At 39.9% G+C, this 21,120-nt stretch overlaps 1 protein-coding gene across 1 annotated transcript; it reads right to left on the bottom strand.

Moving 5' to 3' along the window:
• Nucleotides 1–1,181: 1,181 nt before the first annotated feature.
• MAF (MAF bZIP transcription factor) lies at nt 1,182–13,187 on the bottom strand. The gene is made up of 2 exons (XM_065416569.1): nt 12,139–13,187; nt 1,182–1,234 (listed from the first exon to the last, which is right to left on the bottom strand). Exons 1-2 carry the CDS (start codon nt 13,164–13,166, stop codon nt 1,201–1,203), a joined length of 1,062 nt encoding a protein of 353 aa, XP_065272641.1. The 5' UTR covers nt 13,167–13,187; the 3' UTR covers nt 1,182–1,200.
• Between the last annotated feature and the right edge of the window lie 7,933 nt (nt 13,188–21,120).

The following is a 21,120-nucleotide window of genomic DNA, read 5'->3' as shown; positions in this document are numbered from 1 at the left end:
TTAGCAATGAGCTGATCGACAATACACTGTACCTGAACAGTGAAAAGAAGTATCTTGACTATGTTTAAAATTCCTATTCAAGCCTATTCAATATATGCAACATAATATGCTCTACAAGGACCCATAATAAAACTAGGGGTCGGATTTTCTTCTTGCTTAAAACGCTATAAATCAGTTGTAAATTTACTGATATCAGTGAGATTACACCCGTGTATAACTCATGTAAATTGAGAGGAGAATCAGGTCACAAAATGTGTCTCTTATGAAGTTCTCCCCTGGCCCAATCCTGCAGCCTATACCCAAGCAAAACTCCTGCAAATGTCAATGGAAGTTTGACCTGCATGAATTCTACAGGATCAACCCCCCTTCTCCACACAGTCAGCCAAATTTTAAATAAAAATAAAACTCAGTTGCACTAGCTAATAAAAGCTAACAGTGCTTTGTTTAATAACACCCTTAATTGTTGATATAAGTGTTGTAGACTGTATTCTTGTCTAAAATAAGAGATTTCATAATTAAACTCACACAGGGATCTCTGTAATTGAAAATCCCATTTAAACCGCTTAGTGTTTTTTTACAGTTGAGCCTGATAATAAACAGATCCCATGGACCATATGTCTGCCTGAATCTAAGGAGGTGTGTGTGTGTGTGTGTGTGTGTGTGTGTGTGTGTGTGTGTGTGTGTGTGTGTGTGTGTGTGTGTGTATAAAAGTTTGATCTTCTCATTTTCATTAATATTGTATATTCTATAAATGTGATAGACTGAATGGATGTGATTTGGGAGAGGAAGACAGCATTATGCTTCTCATTCAATTGAAAATTCTGGGCATGTACATAAAACAATACAGAGATCTATCATTTTCATCAAAATTTGAGACAGATCTTATGTAGTCTCATACTTAACCTCCATAGCTAGTTTCTGAATGCCAGCATTTGAAGACAAAAAAATAAGATGTTTGCAAGGAATAAAATATAAATTATACTACGTAGGAGACATGCTTAGTAAACAAAAGTAGAAAACATTCACATTGCCCCTGTCACTTTTACACACCTGAATATGAGCCCGATCTAACTTCCATGGGTTATTAAGTAAGTTTCATATTAACAAACAAAACAAAGAAAAAAAACCCTCTTACTCAAGTATGCAAATGAAAATCAAAATGTACCTTTTTTTTTTTTTTACTTCAGGCAACAGGCATTTTCACATCACCGATGTAGAAGATTCTCTTGGGTACCTAATTTAGTAAATATATTAAAATAAACAAAACATAATTAATAAAGAATTTTAAAACACTGTAAAATATGTCACTTGTACAGAGCGGAACTGTTCTGATTGGATGCTAATTTAATTTCAGAGAGTCTTCTGTGTTATTTATTAACAGTATTCTAGTGCTGATGAACTTAATGGAACACTGTTTAAAATAAAACCATTTTTAAATAGCATGCCTTGCCTTTATTCACATTAATAACAGGAGGATCTTAGTGACAGCACCATTATCTTAGTAAAACAAAAATACAATTTTTGTCTTGACAGTGAATATCAAACTGCAATAGGTGAAAGCATTTAGTTTTCCTATAGTTTTCTTAAATAAAAATCTTTATTATTATTAGCTGCGCTAATGTAACTGGCAAAATAATTACCAATTTCTGTATATAGTCCATTATTTTCCAGACAGCAGTTTAATAACAAAACCAGAGCTGTCATTTCTCCCTACGGTTACTCACACTATACAAGTTCAGACTGTCAAAATATATTTAAAATCTAATTTTAAAAGATTCCACACAGTTACAATGAATCTTTGTACAATAAGTGAGATAAACCAGTGAGTCAATCTATGCTCTTTAAATATGGATATTTTGTTATGTTTGTTAAATCTAACTTTCTTCATTGGACTATATATACACTATGTATACATATATACAGCAAGTATTCTGCGGGAAGTATAGCTGCAGCTACATCAATGTATGGTCATATCATGACATAAACATAGCAAGAAAAAATTGCATACCTGATTTAAGATTGAAAAAAAAAAAAGCAAGACTATCTATGGGTTTATTTGGTATTTTGATTGCAAAACAGCTCTGCAGCTTTAAAAAAAAAAAATCAACTGGACAATTTGTGCCAACTAAATTATTATTCCACAATGTAAAGATCACTTTCAACATCAAACTGAATAGAGTGGCGTATTTAAATATTTTCAAGCATGCCACTTAAAACAATGTTTCCGTGTAGTGGGAAATTTTACATTAGATCATGTTTATTCAGAAATGTTTCAATCAAATCATGCATGTATACATATATAAATGCCCACATACACGTTCATAGCAAAGCAAGACAGCTCCTTTTCAAGACAGCTCCTTTGCCTCCCTAACAATCTTGTTGATCCTGTCTGTTATTTTTGGAGAAAAGGGACAGTGTCGCCTTATATGTAATATTTGGTATCCTGCCCAGGATCTCTTAAAGCAGATGACTTTTTTAGACCTTTGGTGTAATTTTCCTCAAGATGACCTCTGCTCTCATGCCAATTGATGAATCCATCCTGTTATTAATGCATTTAGTTGGGAGGAATAGGTATTCAATTCTCACACCTGAAGACCATCCAAAAAAGTGTTGTGGTCAGCCTGCTCTATTATCTTTAGTCTTTGATGAGGATATCCCTTATCTAGAACCACAATAGTTCAATCAATTCAAAGGAGAACTGAAACAGAGTGGACATGCCTCTCACAGGCACAGTGCATGGAATCATTTAACAGGTTTATTTGAAGATCAGGTATTAATAAAAAGAGATTCCAAGAAATGCAGTACTAAAACAGCCTGGAGAGGCTAAGCAGATTTATTAATTTAACACGGCTGATAACACTTCTTTTTCTTCTTCTTTTAATTTGACAGAGTTGGTACATGAGAGTTATCATTTAATAAATTTGCTCCTCTATAATGCGGTGTGTTAAAAAAGATTTTACAATAAAGGCTGCTGAAAGACTGTGCTCAGTTTAGAGACTGAATCTGGTGTAGCATGAATATACAATTTTAAGCAGATTTAATCTTATATTATTCCTGTCTCCAAAGTGACTCTGCAGTAGATCTCTTATCAAAAGTTAAGTCTGTTCATCCTACATTGCAAAACAGAAATGTATTGCAAACTCTGGCCTGGCTTCTTATGTATTACAGTACTTTCATCAGTGAATTAGGAAGCAGTTTGGGGGAGGGGGGAAGGAAAGGAACTGGATCTTTTTTGTTTGTGTTACTTACCTTTCATCACTGCCAATGTTTCATTGCAAGGGCCTCAAATGTTTGAGAAAGCTGGGACTCTTTTTAGAGAACACCACAACTTTAGGAACTGATATCCACACACAAAACCCACTTTTTAAAGTTAGTTCCCAAGATCTTGTAAATTTCTACTTTTAAAAATCAGTGAAAGGGAAGGTTCTGGCTCCAGGTAGGATAATCAGCCTGTGTTAAAATGGAGCATTAAACTCTATCTCCGAGAGAGAGAAATTCAGCTGGATTTGGAAAACTGCTCTTCTCCCAACTGCAAATGATTTACAAAGCATGCAGCCTAAACCTCCCCCACCCCCTTCTCCTCCAGCCACCAAGGCTCTGATCCCAAACCTAATTGAAAGACTCCCATTGACTTCAACGGGCTTTGGATCAAGTTTAAGTGAGCCCAGGTTATCAGACAGAAAAGGAAAAAGGGGCCGAATCCAAATAAAAGAACAGCCCAGCTGGCTCCAGGAACGTACCTAAGGGATGATCAGTCAGCGGAAGGCCGCCTGCATGACACACCGGCGCTAAGGTTTGGACGGATGGATGGATCCTTCAGGAATTGAATTTAGACAACACACAAAAGCAGCGGCCTCCCTCCCCTCCGGCCCGCTGCAGTGCAGCCCCCGCCCTCCCCAGGGTGTAACACAGCCAGGCTGGGCCGCCCGAGAGCCCCCTTGGCAGTGGTTGGGAGGTGTGATCCGCCTGGCCTGTTTGCTGGCACAAACCCCTGCCTGGGTGAACGCCCAGACACAGAACCCCCTATTCATGGGGCAGCGCTGAGAGGTACCAGCCCCTGCGCCCCCGGCTAGGCTCATGGTGGCCGTGGGGTGTCCCTCCCCCCTGCCCCAGCGCTTCTGGTCTGGGCCGCCTCCTTTGCAGGCAGCCTCTTGGCTCCCCGCTGGGGCTGGCCCCTGCCCATTTGCCTCCTAGGGGGGCACTTCGCGCTAACACCCACGGCTTGGCCCGGGATCGTCCCCACAAAGTTCAGGGCAAATCCCCGGCAGAATAGAGCCGCTTCCCCGCCGCTCCGGCTCTAAGCGGCTTACAGGGGCGAACACGTGCCGGGAACCGCAGCCGCTCTCGCCCCGTCCCTCAGGCGCTCGGGGAGGGTCGGGGCTAGCGGCCAGACCCCGGGCCCTTGCCCCTGCGCGGGGCCACCTGCTCCCCGCAGCGCGCCTGCCCCAGGGCAGGGCTAGAGGCTGCGGAGCGGCTCGGCCCGGCAGCCGGGGCTGGGCTGGTCCCAGCGCCGCGCCGCGGAGGGTCCGTGTTCCTGGGAGGGGACACAGGCTGCCCTCGGCGGAGCGAGGCGCGCGGGTCTGCGCCCTTTGGGCAGGGCAGGGCACAGCGGGGGCTGGCAGACGCCGTTCGTAGTCCCTTGAAATGCCTTGGCCCCGTCCCCACTGCCGTCCGTGGGAACTCCCCCCATTTCAGTTCAGTGGGAGCAGGATCGGGCCCTTAATGGTCACGTTTCTGACGGGCCTGAGCCCTGACAGTGCCTGGGGGAAATACACAAATGCTGTTTCCTCCCTCAGCCCAGTGTCCCGAGGGAATGACTTCTCCTGCTATCCGGATCGGAAACGGAGACCCAGACCGGAACACATTTACACATCCGACCTCTCCACACGGGTTTACATTTACATAATAAAGTGGAGGGGAAAGGACCGAAACAGGAGACATACACTTAAAAACTACGTCTGAGACCACGCGGGTTATAATCGCCCTGCCCTTTGCTTCAGTACCCCCACATTGCAACCTCAGCCGTAATTGGGACAGTGTTTGGGATTTGTGGGTTCATGTCAACAGGATGCTATTTAATCGGATTCAGATCAGGTATTTCATTTCCAGAAACATTCCGAGTCATAACAAAACTATTGATACACATCAACCCGCAGGCAGATGGTTGCATTCAGGAACGCCCAATAGACGTTGGAAGCAAAGAGTTTATTCGGGAGAAATTTGGGGAGGGGTTATTTAAGTGGTGGAGATTTTCTTGGGGAGGGGGAGTTAATTATTTTTGTTTGGGGGGGGGTTCCCTTTCTTTATTTTAAATAATCCAAGCCTGGATGTAAGAAGCCAAAAGGGAACAAAAATCTTTGCCATTCTGCAGCTGGCTAGGGTGTGACTGTAGATCCAAATTCTGGCGAACTCAAGCCTGGGAAATGAATGTGTATTGCTGGTCTGCCTGACACCACGGAGGCTTCAAGGACGCTTGTTTTACACTGAAAACCCAGGCGGAGAGGGTGGGTAACTGTTGGCCAGATCACACATTGAAATGGGGGCGTTGAGCCCCGTTACGCCTCCATCCACAGCCATTAACATTTTGTTTTAAAGGGGAAAAGCTGCTGAGAACACTTTTCGGGGCTGTACTTCTTTATAAATTAACAATTGAGAGGCCATCAGTGACACTTCATCCTCTCACCCCGCTGGAAACTTTAGACACTGCTTGATTTGTCTCTTGCTCTATGCCTGTGAAAACGAGACTTCTAGCAAACTTCTGCTCTGTCTTCCATTCCTTCCATGCAAGATGTCTGGTGGGTATGTATTTAAAAGGAAAACACGTCAAAGTATACAGTACTTAAAATCAAGCGCTTATGCAGGCAGCGCAATCTTCATCAGTATAACTCACTGCCAAAAGTGCAGGCCTAAAGTATTTCACTGCAGTGTAAGAAATTGCACCGTTTTAGAGTTGAGGACCAGAAATGTGGGCACAGCACGCTGGAAACTCTCAATTTTGGTGAGTAATCAGCGATAACAAGCTGCCCTCAAGCACACTGCCAAATTATAGATTCAGATCAAGGTGATGGTGACTAAGAGAGCAGGAGTTTAACTGATTAGCCAAGTATCAACACACGCATCTACCCCCGTGTGTTACTTAGCGTTCGCATCGATCGCTTTCATCTTGGAATATTTTGCATTGCCCTGGTCTTGAGTTCACAAATCTGAGTGCACTCACCCCCCAAAGAGTGGTAAGCTTTATTTTTGGTCCTCCTCCACCACCAATTCCAGTCTATACTGACTGTCCTACGGTAACAGATGCTGTGGAGTGTACAGCATTAAAATCTATTGATTTGCATCCACTGAGCCTGCTAAATTCATTAGAAAGTGCTAAAACTGTAGTGTATGAATGCTCAACTGTTTCTCTGAAAAAAATAGTTCTTTAAACAACCTCCCACCTTTTTGCGTCCTGTTGTACTAGCCTGTGCTATTTATAACAAGATGTGCACTTAAAATAGATACTATGTGGATACAGATAACCTGAGTGTACGTAAAGATGTGTTAAGCATGCAAAATATATTACATTTGCCACAGCAACAACTGGAATCTCCATGTTTTATGGTATCTACTGACAACATGACATTAGTGATTTTAAAGGAGAAAATGTTTATTTAAAACCTTCACTACTGAAAAAAAGTATTTTTGTATGTGGCATTTTAAAATCCAAACATCTGAACAGGTGTCAGAAACAGTGAGTCCATTTAGTTCAGATGATGATCTTAGTAATAAATACAGAGGATTTCCTTTCAAAGCTGCACATGCTGAAATGACACCAATGTGGTTCTGGCATCTGAGCAGATAATTCTGATATATGCATCATTTCCTCCCTAAATCCAGGAAGCAGCAGTACTCTGTGTCTGATATTATGTCAGAGAAATTGGTATTAAAAATTATGAATGATTCTTGATCAAGAACTTCTTACATACTGCGGGGCGCGGGGAATACAGGGAAATGAAGCAGCTGTGGCAAAGTTAGTCCAAAAGACAAAGCTTTTTAAAAGAAGAGCTTTTATTGTGGGGCAAATAAAAAAGGGAAGTAGCCTTTCTAATAAGTAAAGCCACATTTTTATTGTTGCTGAACAAAATGAGCAAACAGCACAGTTGCAATTGCAGAGAGTTATTAAAGAAAAAATACACTCAGGTGGCTAGGAATATTTTCCCCTTTTCAGATGTGATCCTGTGTGCGGAGGCAGGGAAAATACTGTAGTACAAACACAAAAAATATTTCACTCCACTAAGCCGAATCCTTGATGTTGGGAAGGGGGTTATGCTACATTTTAGAAAAAGCTTAAGAGTTGGGGGTTTTTTTGTATCACATTGAAGCATATTTCAAACTGAGCAAAGGGTCGCCTCTTTTGTGCACATCTTAATGAACATTCTTTGCAATGTAGGTAATAAATGAGAAAGAACCATAGGGCGATGGCAGAAATGGGACACTGTTAACGATGTGGAGAGTAAGAACTAACTATCTCTTTTGACATATGGGGCCATATCTCCTTACTCAGGCAAAGCTTCCACTGACTTCAGTAAGAGATTTACATGAGTGAGAAGTCAGTAAAGGGTACAGACTCCTGCTCCCCATTCAAATCAATGGGAATTTTAGCACTGAGTTTAGTGAGAGGCTTAGCAGGATACAAGCCAGAATGCTCCAAGCAAGGGGTGATTAATGAATATAGGTTATTCAGAGCAGATCTGTTCCAATTAGTTCTCAGCAAGCAGTTCTGCTGGAAAGGTGTGATCTCCCCTTAAATTCATACAGAACCCCAATAGATGGTTTGCTTTAGTGGTTATTAAAACTTGCTTGTAGTGGGTTTTTTTTTCTTTAGTTGCAATGTAACAGTATTTCAGACAGAGATTCAAATACAGCCTAAGGAAGACAATGCGTTTTAAGTCTGAAGTAAAGACTGATATGTTAGGTTCATGGGCTAGGAAAAGGACCAGCCTTTTCTCTATTGGAGTGTTTTTCCCTCTGACAATCTATTTCTTGGAAGGCTTTTCTTAGCTCAGTTCATAAAACCTTTACCTATACTGTGGGTGTACTAAAACCAACCAAGCAAAACCCAGAAAGAGCAATGTTTCATTTGCTCTATCACCTCTTCTTGGACTCAAAATACTACTGTAAACCTAGTAACTGCTTACACCTTTTCATGTTACTAAACTATAAGATCTATTGTATTAACAGGGTTAATGTTGTGCCACAAATTGATTGCACATAAGAGGGGCTCTGCATCTGTGCCTAAGAAACTAGCTGCAGTGTATTAGTTTAAAAGGTAATTTTAAATGTAAGGTGCTTATCAGTTTACTGAAAATATCAATACTTGTGAATGTTTTTGGAATAATTCAGTCCCTAAGTGACCGCTATGAAAAATGTTGGCACTAATAGAGGTTTAAACATTTCAAGAAGGAGAAAAAGTTGCTATCTTTACGAGAGCAGATAATTTTCTAATCAGCCAATGGCAGCCAGTTTACCCTCAGATTACATATTAACTAGAATATGAAGCTCCAATTAACCAGAATATGGAGCTTGAACCATTACTCAAATTGTGGTGTAACAGAAGGTCAAATGCCAAAGGGCACTCCATTGACTTCGTGTTCAGGAGGAGGGGCGAATATAGAACAGAACTGGTTAACACCAGGGACCATTCCAAAGCTCCATAAAAGTTTCCCATTGAAAGGACCCATTCTGCTACCACTGAAGTCAGAGATTTATTTATTTGCCATTGACTTTAATGGGAGCTGATTCAGTCAGAAATCAATGCTTGAACTCCCCCCTTGATGTGACTGTTGACACAACCTGTTGTGTTTTAAGGGAAACTCGGCCTTCCTGAGCAGAGCATGACTTAGGGGTCCGATCCTTCAGTCCTGACCTGAAATCAGTGAGAACTCTGCCTGGGTAAACAGTGCAAGACCCAACCTGAAGCAGTTTCTCTGAGAAACAGCTGTTTCAACCCCCACCCCCAAGAACAGAATTCTGGTGCAGTTTGCTGTGATGTTTTAAATTCCACTCTCTCCATATACTGGGGGTTATTTTATAATTTAGAAGAAATTTATAAATAGTGTTGGTTTTTATGAGCCTGAGATAAAGCTAAATTCAAGTGAAGCTGTAATATTCTTCAGAGAGGCCTAAGTTTTTCAAATGAACTACAAAGTTAATCCTATTCAAATACTGGAGAAAACGCTATGAAAACCTCTCTACTTATTTGGGAGCTGCTAAGAAAAGTAACTGTAAAATAATTGGGTCAATTGTTTTAGGAGATATTCAAAGCTGAAAATGTCCTTTGGCATGCAGAACTATAGTAAAGAGCACACCTTTGGACCTTAACATTTTTTAGCAAATTAATCTTTTTGAGTGTTTGTTTAGGACAAATAACTTGAAAGTCCTTTGATTTTTTATTTTTCCCTCCTAAATTCACTGTGAACCTTCTAAGGCCTGTGGCTGACAAGAAAACCCTGATGTGGAAAAGGGAGGGGAGGGAGGTTAGAATGGGGTATCTGCCAAATGTCCAAAACTCTTTATCTCTAACATTAAATGAATATGTGACAAGAAAAACCTGACGCGGTGTCATCTCTTACTACATACAAACTGTTCTGCTTGGATCAGATGATAAGAGGATGTTAAGTCTTCCCTTTCACTCTACTCCATCATAAAACAATCAAAATATAGGACCATATCGTGTTATCAGGTTTTTCAGCAGAACTTCCCTTTGAGATCAATGGCTTGAAATTGATGGCACGATATGACTCATAGCAACTAAGGCTCTCTAAGTCATTACAAAACTGAGAAATTATACCAAGTACCTGAAAGATCACGTTTTTCACCTGCCTGACATATAACTAATTTCTAGTGGGTGATAATTTTCCACTTTACATATAACTGGTCACTAACTTCTCTTCTCCTTTTTATCAGTGGGTTCAACTCTTGTATCAGCATCACTTCCTTGCAATGTATTAGGCTTAGATACTGCTTTCATAGTTGTTTAACTTTTTAAACTACACACTAAAAAACTGAGTACAGAATCAAAAAAATGCAGTTTATTATTGTAGATTATTCTCTCTTTTGATATAACCATAAAGTTGAAAATGAAAGAAAAGCACATAAGAACATCACACGTGGTTAGTAACTCAAGATATAAAACAATTTTGCACAGCAAAATATGTAAAAGAAAAAGTAACTGACAAGATTTTTTTATATTTATTGTGGTAAGATTTACTTTCCATTTTTTTTTAAAAGACAGGATATCAGTCCCTGAAAATAAAATTTACTGGTTATTGCCTTTAAAACTGTGGAATTTTTGAAGTTACAGAAAATCCAGTTCTGCACCACAATACAACTGTAAAAAAATCTGCATCATCTTAAAACTGTGCAGTAATGCCATCTTTATAACTGCATAAACTGTATTAGCGTTCTAAACAGGTTTGTCTTTTTTTTATATGCTTGCAGGTTATATCTTAGTGCAATTCAGTCCCAAATACTTCAATTTTGGAAAAAAAAATACATTTTGAATGTAAAATACCCCTATAGATATAAACAGGGGTGCCTCCCCCTTTTAATACTTTGGTTTTCAAATACAGTTAGTGGTATAGCAAGTACTACATATACCCAACTTATATTTAAGTTGCAAGCACATGCTGCATAAGCTACTCTTAAAAAACAGTCCCATTGCAAATTCTACCCCCCCTTTACATCACAACAGTAAACAATTTAGTGCATCAATCTTTTTGTATTTAAATCTACATCTAAACAGACCTAACTCTTTCAAATTTATCTATAACATTCCTTTATCTGTAGCATACATTTTAACTGGGCGTACAGATGATAAAAACTAGAATTAAATTATATACTAGGAACCCAGAGCATTCACATTTGACAATGACCAGATGCAAAAGAAAAAAAGGAAATAAACTTGGGGCAGATCACGTAAAGATAAATTTTAGACTGCTTTAGGCAACAGCATGGTTTTAAAGTCCCCAAATTGGGAAGCGATTTTTTTAAAAAAACCACATCTTTCCAAAGTTTCTTTTTTTTTTTTTTTTTTTGCCACATTAGGTTATCAGAATCCATTCTGGCATTTTTTAGAACAGGGAATGCTTCAGTGCATTTAAAAGGAAGTCTGAAGTTTTGAGTAACTCAAAGCAGTTTTAGAGCAGACGCAAACTTTAATGGGGAGGAAGAGGAGGAAGATCAAAGGTTGCACTTTTTTGCTTTCAACTCAAAAAAGTGATGAGGCAATAAAACAAAAGGATGAATGCCATGCCATAATAGTCTCCAAAAGTCCATTTCCAAGCAAAAGAAAAAAAATAATTATACCATACATGTCCAGCATGCAGGGTGTTTTATTAATATAATGTCTCTTTTTCATAGTCCATTGTTGCTAAGACAAAATAGCAAGCATAATGCATGAGATGAGTATGGGATCTAATGGCAGACTAAAAGTCTCATGTTTGGCAGATTAAGGCCAAAACTCACATGAACACACCGAAGGCTGATGCAGACTTGATTTTGGCAGGTTGATCTAGGTATATCTCTAGTTTAGCACAACAACGCTAAAAACTGATGGAACTCAGCAAGCTGGAGTCTAAAAAATTCACATTGTTTTTGTATTTTTTGTATGTTTTTTGGTTTTTTTATTTTTTATTCTTTTTTTTTTTTTTTTGCAAAGCTCAAATCTCATATGAAGAATTCAGGATGGCAAAAAAAAAAACCTTTGACTTTTTTGGACACAGCAAGGTCAAAAGAAAAAAAAACCTCATGAACTTAAAAAAATATAATGTGGATGGCAGGTTTCAAAGAAGAACAAACTTCATATGAAGAACTGAGTTGGTGGCAAGTTGGATCTTATAATGTTAAAAAAAAAAACACATTGCAAGCCCCCACAAAAATAAAACAGAAAAGAAACTCATGTAGAACTTTAGGTTGGCCAACAATGAGCCAGCCCCACCTTAAAAAAACAACTTTTTTGTTGTTGTTTTTTTGTTTGTTTTTAATTGTTTCGAGTTTAAAAAAATATAAGGTGGCAAGCTTGGTTGTTGATCTAGCAAGCCCCCAACAACAACTCACATGGAGAACTTTATTTAAGGTGGCAAGGCTGTTGGAACTCACATGAAAAACTCTGGAGAGGAAGGGTTGTCGCTGCTGGATCCGTTTTCTCTGAAGCCATTGCTGACCAGCTTCTCATATTTTTCCTTGTAGGCGTCCCTCTCCCGGACCAGCCTGGAGATCTCTTGCTTTAGGTGCTCTACTTGCTGCAGCAGCTGGTTCTTCTCTGACTCCAGGACGTGCCTTTGCTGGACCCTCTTGAAGCGACAGGACTGGGCATAGCCTCTGTTTTTGAGGGTCCTCCTCTTCTGTTTCAGCCGGATCACCTCTTCCTTGCTCACCCCTCGGAGCTGCCTGTTCAGCTCCCTCACCGACATGGTCACCAGCTGCTCATCCGAGAAGCGGTCGTCGAAATGCAGGCTGCTGCTGTGGTGCTGGTGGTGCAGACCCCCTCCACCACCTCCTCCCCCGGTGCTGCTGCTGCTGCTGCTACTGCTGCTGGACTGCACGCTGCCCGGCTGCTGGTGGTGGTGGTGCCCAGCCGGGTGGTGATGGTGGTGGTAGTGGGGTGCCCCGTTCTGAGCCGCGGCTGCAGCGATCACTGCGGAGACCACGGCGGCGGCAGAGCCCATCTCTTCCCCGGGCATGGAGCCCCCAGTGCCGGCCGCCGCGGCGGCCAGCTGCTGCCCTCTAGCATAGCCATCGAAGCTGCTCTGGAGCTGGTGGTGGCTGCTGTTGATCAGCGCTTCCACCGCGTCTTCGGGGCTGAATCCCAACGCCTCTGGGTTGAGCTGCTGCGGGTAGCCGGTCATCCAGTAATAATCTTCCAGGTGGGTCTTCTGGTCCGTGCCAGAGCCCGGGCTGGGCGCCGAGAAGCTCGGGGAAGGGGGCACCGAGCTGCAGGGCGTGCTCATCGGGGTGGAAGAGAGCGATCCCCCAGCGATCAAGCGGCCGCACTGGCTGATAATGCGATCGGTCTCCACCGGCTCCTTTTTCACTTCAAACTTCATCAGATCGAAGTCATTAACATATTCCATGGCCAGGGGACTGGTGGGCAGGTCGGAGTTGCTCATTGCCAGTTCTGATGCCATCCTTTTGCTGCTGACAGTCCTCCAGAAAGGGTGCGCACCAGGAGCGAGGGGACTGCTCTGAGTTGCAACCGGGTGAGCCAGCTTGATTATTTGCAATATCTATTTTCCTTCTCTCTCTCCACCAGCCCCTTGCAACCTTCGCTCCAATTTGCACCGACTGTTTCTCTCTCTCTCTCTCTTTATTATCCTTTGCAGAGCCTATAGTATTGATGATGCATCAGAGCGGGTTGCTCTTTCTATTCGCCTTTTGCATAAAGGTTGTTTCTCTCTGTTGCAGCTTGGCAAACTGCAGCTGGAATTGTTAGTTGTTGTTGCAGCAAAGGTGGCTTTATGATTATTTTTTAACACTTCATCATGTCTTTCCTCTGGTCTTTTTCATGCAAAGTGCAAACCGAGAAGAGGTTCATCGGGGAAGAGGAGGAGGGGAGAAAAGACTGAAGGATAAATTAAAACAAAAAAAGAAGAAGAAATTAAGTCGGCGCGATAACCAAAATAATATTTTTTCTTTAAAAAAAAAAAGAAAGAAAAAACGGAACCCCAAAGCTACAGCAAGAAGATGAAAAACATTTTAAAGGTCTCATCCAGCAGTAGAGTTTAAAAGCATTGCTGAGTTTTATAGCAGTCCTGACGTCAGCTTTCAAATGGGAAATTGACTCCAAGTCTGGACCAATGGGTTGCTTCAATCTCAGCCCTCATTAGCATAATAGTATAGAAACAAGGAAACTTTTCGAAGCTGTCAATCAGGGGCCAATCAGCTGACTGTCAGCTGGGGCTACACTTTTAACTCTTTCTTGACCATATCCTTGCACTCGTTTTCACATGGGCTTAATGTTTATCACCTGAGTTAAGAGAGAAAATATTAGGGAATTCAGGAAATTCAGTGCTTTGTTTCCTTTTCTTTCTTTTTTTGCACTGTTTTTAATAGGAAAGCATAAAAGTAGTCTCCTTAAAACTATTGCAGTTTTCTCTTTCTCTGCATGCCATGCTTAAGCATTTATATGTGACAGCTTTGTTAGGTAACTTGTTTCTTATAGTGCACGTTTTTGGTTTTTGTTTAATAAAACAACTGATCCTACCTAAACCATCCTCGGGCGGAAGGGGTAGGAGGCCCGTCTCTTGCTGTGGGGAACAGTCTACCAAGAAACGCAGGGAGTTTTGCTAAAAGGCAGGGGTGGGTTTGGGAAGGGAGTCTGGAAATGGGGAGCGAAGGTAAGTGTAAAGTTAAGGATGTGCTGTCGAGGGGGCAGGCACCTTTTGAGATATTGGACTAAAGAGACAGACACTGGGTCCATCATAGAGAAACTTACTTTCGGGGCATGTTGATGAAGGAAGCAAATGAAACTCTGGTCCCGTCCCCCCAGCAGGGCTGCTAAAGTAACAGCAGAGCCAGCAGCACAAAGGCTAGGAAGAGTTAACTCAGTGGAGGAGCTCAGCAAAGCCGAGAGATCCCTCCTGCAGACTTCGGCCACACCGTGGCCTTTGCCTCCTGTCTCGTGCACGCGCAAAGTATAATCTGATCCCCGCCTAGCCGGGGTTCGGGCCACTTGCACGCTCACGTTAAAGTGAATAACTTTGTACTTGATCGTGACATTCAGCCCTCCCCCATCTATCCTACATCATCAAGGGGTTACACGTTCAGCAAAGCGGCTTGCCACCCGACCAGGGGCTCCTGTCCCCACTTTAGTGCTGATAACGACCCCCAGCCCCGAATCGATTGCTGTTTGACCTTGTGCAAACAAATCAAACTAAACTCCAGTGTAGGCTCAGATTCTAAAGAGGGGGCAAGTTTGGGAGAAGAGATTTGGATTGGAGGGGCTAGGAAAGATCTGTCTCTATCTATAAACGCAGCTATTGTATGCAGATCCCCAGCAGCGCCCCTTTAGACTGTTGATCTGTTTAATTAATTTAATACATTTAGAGCTAATTATATTTATTTTATTTTATTTTTTGTTGTAAAAACTGAAAGCAAATTGGGAAGGAAGAGTGAAAACCACGGTGGATGTGCTTGGTTTAAACCTCGACAGCGCCACCTTTCGGCAAAGGTCAGTTTAATCTTGATCCATGTCCAGTTTTGTTGATCAACTTGCTTTCTTGTAGTGTAAGTGCAGAAAAGTTTATGTAGCGCATTAACTCTGCCATTAACTCTTACAGCGGTGGATTTCTCGTGCCTGCCAATCAGGCCGTTCCCTAGGCTACCGCAATAAAGGCAACCAAGTCACCCGGTCTAAAGAGCTGGCTTCGCAGTTTAACAAAGGGGGAAGAAACAAGGGGCTATGCTGGTAATGTTTCTGCACAGGGTCCTTTTGTGGTATCCTGAAGTAAGACAAAAAAGAAATCTTTAAAATTGCTAGCCTTGATTTTCAACTGACTTTATGGCAGTACCAATAGAATTAAAGTTACTTGTAATTCAGTGATAAATGAGTTGTCTGTAGTAAGTAAGATTAAGTGCAGTGCTATAAAGTTGTTTATCTGAGGAGTAAGTCTCAGAAACCTGACTTCTGACACTTAGTCATATATTAAACCAGCTTATTGAACATTGCACTTCAGAACCTTTCTTCTTCCCCTGCCTTCTCACTCTCCTGCCTCTCATAATTCGCTATTTATAACAATTCCAAGAATATTACTCCATATTTTTTTCCACCAGTTGTGGAAATCGTCATTTTCAAAAGCCAAAGAATCTCCACCTGGGAAGTAGGACATAGGTAGTAGGTTTACAGTAGATAACATCTCATGATTATGCCATTATGATTATCAGCTCCAATATTAGCATCTGAAAGTCATACAGTTTATATTGCCACTGACACTTAAAAGAAGTTTAGCATACCATAGATTTGTAAAGATAACTCAGTCTAGAAACATTTTCTGTAACTATTTTGACAGCAGAACAATAACTATGGACATCTGTTCAGCATCAATTGTTATTTGTGGCAAAGTTAATACAACTTAACTACTCGGGCTTGCTTTCCTGTTTTTGACATTGTTGTACTCAACAAAAGTCACTGGCTCCTAGCATAAATCTGCAAAGGATAATCCAATTCCCTATGTTTGGTTTTCTTCTTGAGCAAGATGATTGTGGTACAGTATATCACTTCATGTTCTCCCCTATTAGACAAAATATGTGTTAATATTTTAAAATGAAAAATGTTATTGCTTTTCAGAATTTACAATTGTAGTATTTCACTGGCCCATTTTATAGATGCCTGAGGAAATACATTGTCAGACCTATGAAATAGTTTGGACATGAGGATTTAATGTGCTACATTTGCAAACTAGGAATTTTACTGAGTAAACTCTAAACTATAGGCAGAGTATGAAATGGTATGTGCTAATAGGCACTTTTTCTGAATTGATACCAATATAAGCAAGTGCTGTAAATTAATCTGGAGCCCTGACCTGCTAGAACATCAAGTAAAATTATTGGGTGTACAATATTGTCCTTGTTTAACTATTACATATGACTGCCACGCCAAAATGTCTATTGTTCAGCACACCAGAGAAAAAAGATTAGTAATTTTTGATAACCTTCAAAAGCGACACCCCCCTCCCAACACCATATAATTCTCATTTTTGTAGTATTTTTCTTGATTATTTGGCTATTCACAATGGGTGTCTAAACATTTACAGTCCTCTATTAACAGTGTTTCTTTCATAACAATCACACACTTTCATTTCAATTAGAGCTATTCAGCCTTCCATTTTCCACAATTATTGCAGGCCAAATTCTCTCAGACTGCCCCCTTTTCCTAGCACTGTTTGTTACAATCCTGTCCTAATCCAAGCAGAGTAAGAACTATATGGTTCTTTTAACAGGCTCTTGATATCTATTGCTTTTAGAAACCTCTGCTAATGTAATTTAGAACCCTATTTTCACTAGTTATTGACCAGGTTCATAAGCTTTCCTAAACTGATGTATATTTTCTGTAAGATTTTTTTTTGGGGGGACAAACCATGCAGTCGAATGTGAAACATTAAACATCAAAATACACATTAATTGGATTACATTGGTACAGGAACTTCAACTGTGTATTAAGAGCTTTCCTAGTTAAGTAAAAAAGTGTGTGTGTGTATATATATATTTTTTATGTATAAAAGAGGTTTATAAAAAAGGTAACATGCAGATTATGAATTATATTGACTTTAAGGGTAATTTGTTATAAACTTAAACAAACACATATCAAGGACAACACATTAAGTACAGTCACTGCACCTTTTGTTTATCTAGTATCTTATTTTATGGTGCAGAACTAAACAGTGTCCGCTGAATTTAACTATGAAACCAACCAAATTGATTTCAGAAAGACTTCCTCAGAGTAACAGAATGATAAGCCATAAACTGCTCTTAGGTGCAGTGCTAGATAAATCCTTTTAACAGTCTTCAGATCAGTTAACAGGGTAAGTAAATCACAAATCACTGTTAGCAGATTTATGGGAGAGAATTAATAGAATCAGACAAGATAATCTGATAGGGATAAAATTGCTGAGGAAACAGTCCTGCCTTATATTCGAGGACATGAAACAGTCTGATTACTAGGAGTCATTACAGATAGGTGAATTATGAGCTAAATAATCAACATAGTAATTCAGTACTTATTAATTCTTTTCTCTTTAAACAACTCACAGATGCAAGTAAAAGCTTCTCTTTGAAGACACATTCTTTATATATATTTTATTAGATGTAATTTACTATTTGCATTACCTGTATTTACTTCATAATTGAACATTTTGCATTCAAATTTATGTAATGCGTTATGCTTTAGAATATATTTCTCCCTTATTAGCATAAATAGTCACTTACCTCATGAATTACTAACAAAGTTTATCTGAAAATATAGGTATATTTTTTATTAAGTGGAACACAAACATATGTACAATAAATTCTGATTTGCTGGTGCTTCTAAAGAAATACATAATCCTGGGCTGGGGAAATGGGTGAGATGTGTGGGGAGAAGACAGCAAAAGAGTAGAATCAATTAATACTTAGGTATGACAATTTGTACAGTCAACAATTTTGTTTATCTTTAAGAAGGAGTTAGTAACTGAAGGTCTGCTTTCGAAGCAGCCGCTGAAAAGAAGTCACCAGACAGTTCATAGTCTCATCTTTTTTGCCTTTTTCCTCCCCACTAATCTTTATATGGATCTGTATAATCAAGATGTATGACATGATTGTGTTTTGATCCTGCAATCTTTACTCGGGCAAAGCTCCAATGGACCCAGTCCAGCTCCAACTGAAACAAACAACTGAATGGAAACCACTCTAAATTCACATTTTTATCTTCTCTGCTTCTTTTCTGCATTTTTCTTTAAACGGGCTTGTATCATTTAGGTTTAGTTCTACAGTCTTTATTCATCCTTACTCAGGCAAAACACACCTATTGATTGCAGGATTGGGCTCTTGATCCCATTGAAATCAATGGCAAAGCTTCCATTGATTTCAGTGGAAGCAGGATTGGGCCCTTGATGTGTGCAATTTATTTATGTCAAAGAGTTGGTGTTTCAGAAAACGAACTGAATCAGCAGACCCACTTTAAGGAAAAAAAGGTCCGTTCCCACTGAAGTCTGAGGCGAAACTCCCATTGATCTTAATTACAGCAGGATCACTCCCATATTCAGGTTTTTATCACCCTGCTTGATATTGTGCACTAATGTGCATGTATGTTTTGTTTGGACACAGAAGCATGGGCTCATGGGATGATTCAAATGAGTCTGTTTGTAAATGTGGAACAGCAAAGCGTTCTACTTTTGCCTCTCTTTTTCTCAAGCACTGTACAATCCATTTCTGTGACTACAGTTTTCTGCCCCTCACATCTCTGAACCTGGTCTGAGAAAAATCTTCCTTTTAAACTCATTCTGAGCATCAGCTTGGACTTCACTTGCTGCTGAACATCCTGTATTCCTTCTCTCCATCAGTTCCTAGTAGATTTTATGTGGAATTCTGCATTAATGAATCCTGCTCTCCTCTCATTCCAATGTTGTATTCGTGATGCTGACTACACCATTCTTGCACCTTGGAAGATCATTTAAAGCTGCGTAAAACAAATAAGATTTGTTTTCTTTTCTCATAAAGTTTCTTATTTGGCCAATCTGTGTAGGCCCTTAATTCACAAGCTCTGTTTATTTTTATTTTTTTTAAGTTTTCATTACAAGCGATATTTTATTTAGCAAAGTCAGGCTAAAAATACATTTTCATTTGTTTTGTGTAGTGCTATTCCTTTTCCCCCTTATCTCCCATCCCAGATAGTCTTATTCCTTGAGCACTAGAAATTGTGAGGTATTAACAGATGCTTCTAGTTTATTCTCCCAAGGTGCATAATACTCTCTAGGCAAAGAGATGGAGCACCAATGCTGTACCTGACCATGTAAGTATGTGCCATGTATTGTGAGCCAGAATTGTTTATGTGATCACTCTCATACCAGTCACAGTACTTTTCCGGCATGCTTACAATGTTCCTGGTTCTGTATTAGAAATATTCCTAGATTATTGACAAATCTAAACAATTTCATGGGATATGGGAATAATTTCTCATCTAAAGGGAAGGAAAACACAAACATGCAGCTGAAACTACATAAGATTGCAATGGGTAGCTGTCTGTACAACGTTTTATGTTGATTGTTCATAGCTTGCTCATTTTATGTACAGTTTTGTCTCCGTTTAAAAATCAATAAAGATATTTATGATGGAAATATCCATCTAAAAGAAATAAATACTTGAAACAAAGATTTTTATCCAGCTATGTAGTGGAATTTATCATTTATAACTCGAACCATTATATGAAGCTATATAGGGTAGTATTTACACTGGAATCAGCTGAAAGTGATAAATACAAAATCCAGTGAAAACTCATGCACTAAGTTCATTTCAAAATTCTACAGAGACAAAGATAATATTAGTTCAAAGGTGGGAAATGAAGGACTTGTGTCTGGAAAAGAATATTTGAAATGTCTCAACAATCTAATAAATGTGAACACTGTATTTATATATATATGTATAGTCAAAAAGTAATTCCTTTGCTACCTCCTTTGTATTGTATTAAGATGTTTCAACCCACATTAGGAAGCATTGACAAAAGGTTGCAATACTGACATGAAAAGAGTGAGTTTTATTTGACATTTCTTTCTGGAATTCAAGTGTCACTAAGGGGGGAAAAAGCATAATTGGGGGCGGTAGAGTTTCTTAGCTGTTAAGGGATTACCTGTTCTTTTTTATTAAAAGATCTGAACTTGAATGAATTTTAAACAAATCTGTTTCAATGTCTTGAAATTAGAAATGGAACAGCCTGATTAATTATTTGTGATACACTGTCCTGTGTGTGACCTGCTGAGCAGCCTTTGTTTGGCTTATTCAACATAAATAGCAAAGTACAATAATTGCTCATAGTAAATAATGTAAATTTCATAGTAAATTTCAAATAACTTATGAAATGCATAGCTGGACTTGTGTGTCATGAAGGCTCATTACAATACAAAGTGACTGGTTTGCCATTGCCTGTGCAGCCTTTATACCAGGGCAGAAGTGGGAGGGCATGTGTAAATTTTACACCCACTCTGCACTCATATTGCCCTGGTGTATCAATGACTGCACAAGGTGCAGGGGAGCAGAGAGCAGGTGTAAAGTGCTTTATGGCACACTGCACAAGAGTGAATGGCACTAAAATAGTGACAGATCCTGGTCTAGTGATGAAAGCAGAAGATTAGAAGTCAAGATCCTTGGGTTCTATCCCCTGCCATTGACCTAGAGTAAGACATTCACACCTTCTGCTTATCCATCTATAAAATCGGTATAATACTTACCTACAGTGCTGGGAGGTTTAATGTTAGCTTAAAATCTTATGAGACACACCCTCCTTCCCAGATGGAAGGTGGGGCACATGAGAACAAGGTTTTATATCAGAGCTTAGGTTGACCAGCATGTACAAAAAGTACATAAGGATTTTACATTACCTCTAATCTTTAATTA

The sequence above is a fragment of the Emys orbicularis genome, chromosome 14 (genome assembly GCF_028017835.1).
Source record: "Emys orbicularis isolate rEmyOrb1 chromosome 14, rEmyOrb1.hap1, whole genome shotgun sequence".
Classification (NCBI taxonomy): Eukaryota; Metazoa; Chordata; order Testudines; family Emydidae; genus Emys; species Emys orbicularis.
This window is presented reverse-complemented; position numbering and strand designations above follow the sequence as displayed.

What these genes read in the sequence shown, in the direction of transcription:
- MAF (XM_065416569.1), bottom strand. Translation starts at nt 13,166, where the DNA reads ATGGCATCAGAACTGGCAATGAGCAACTCCGACCTGCCCACCAGTCCC. An exon ending in TCCTCTCCAGAGTTTTTCAT is followed by an intron (nt 1,235 to 12,138) that starts GTGAGTTCCAAC and finishes TTACTAAATTAG; the next exon opens with GTACCCAAGAGAATCTTCTA.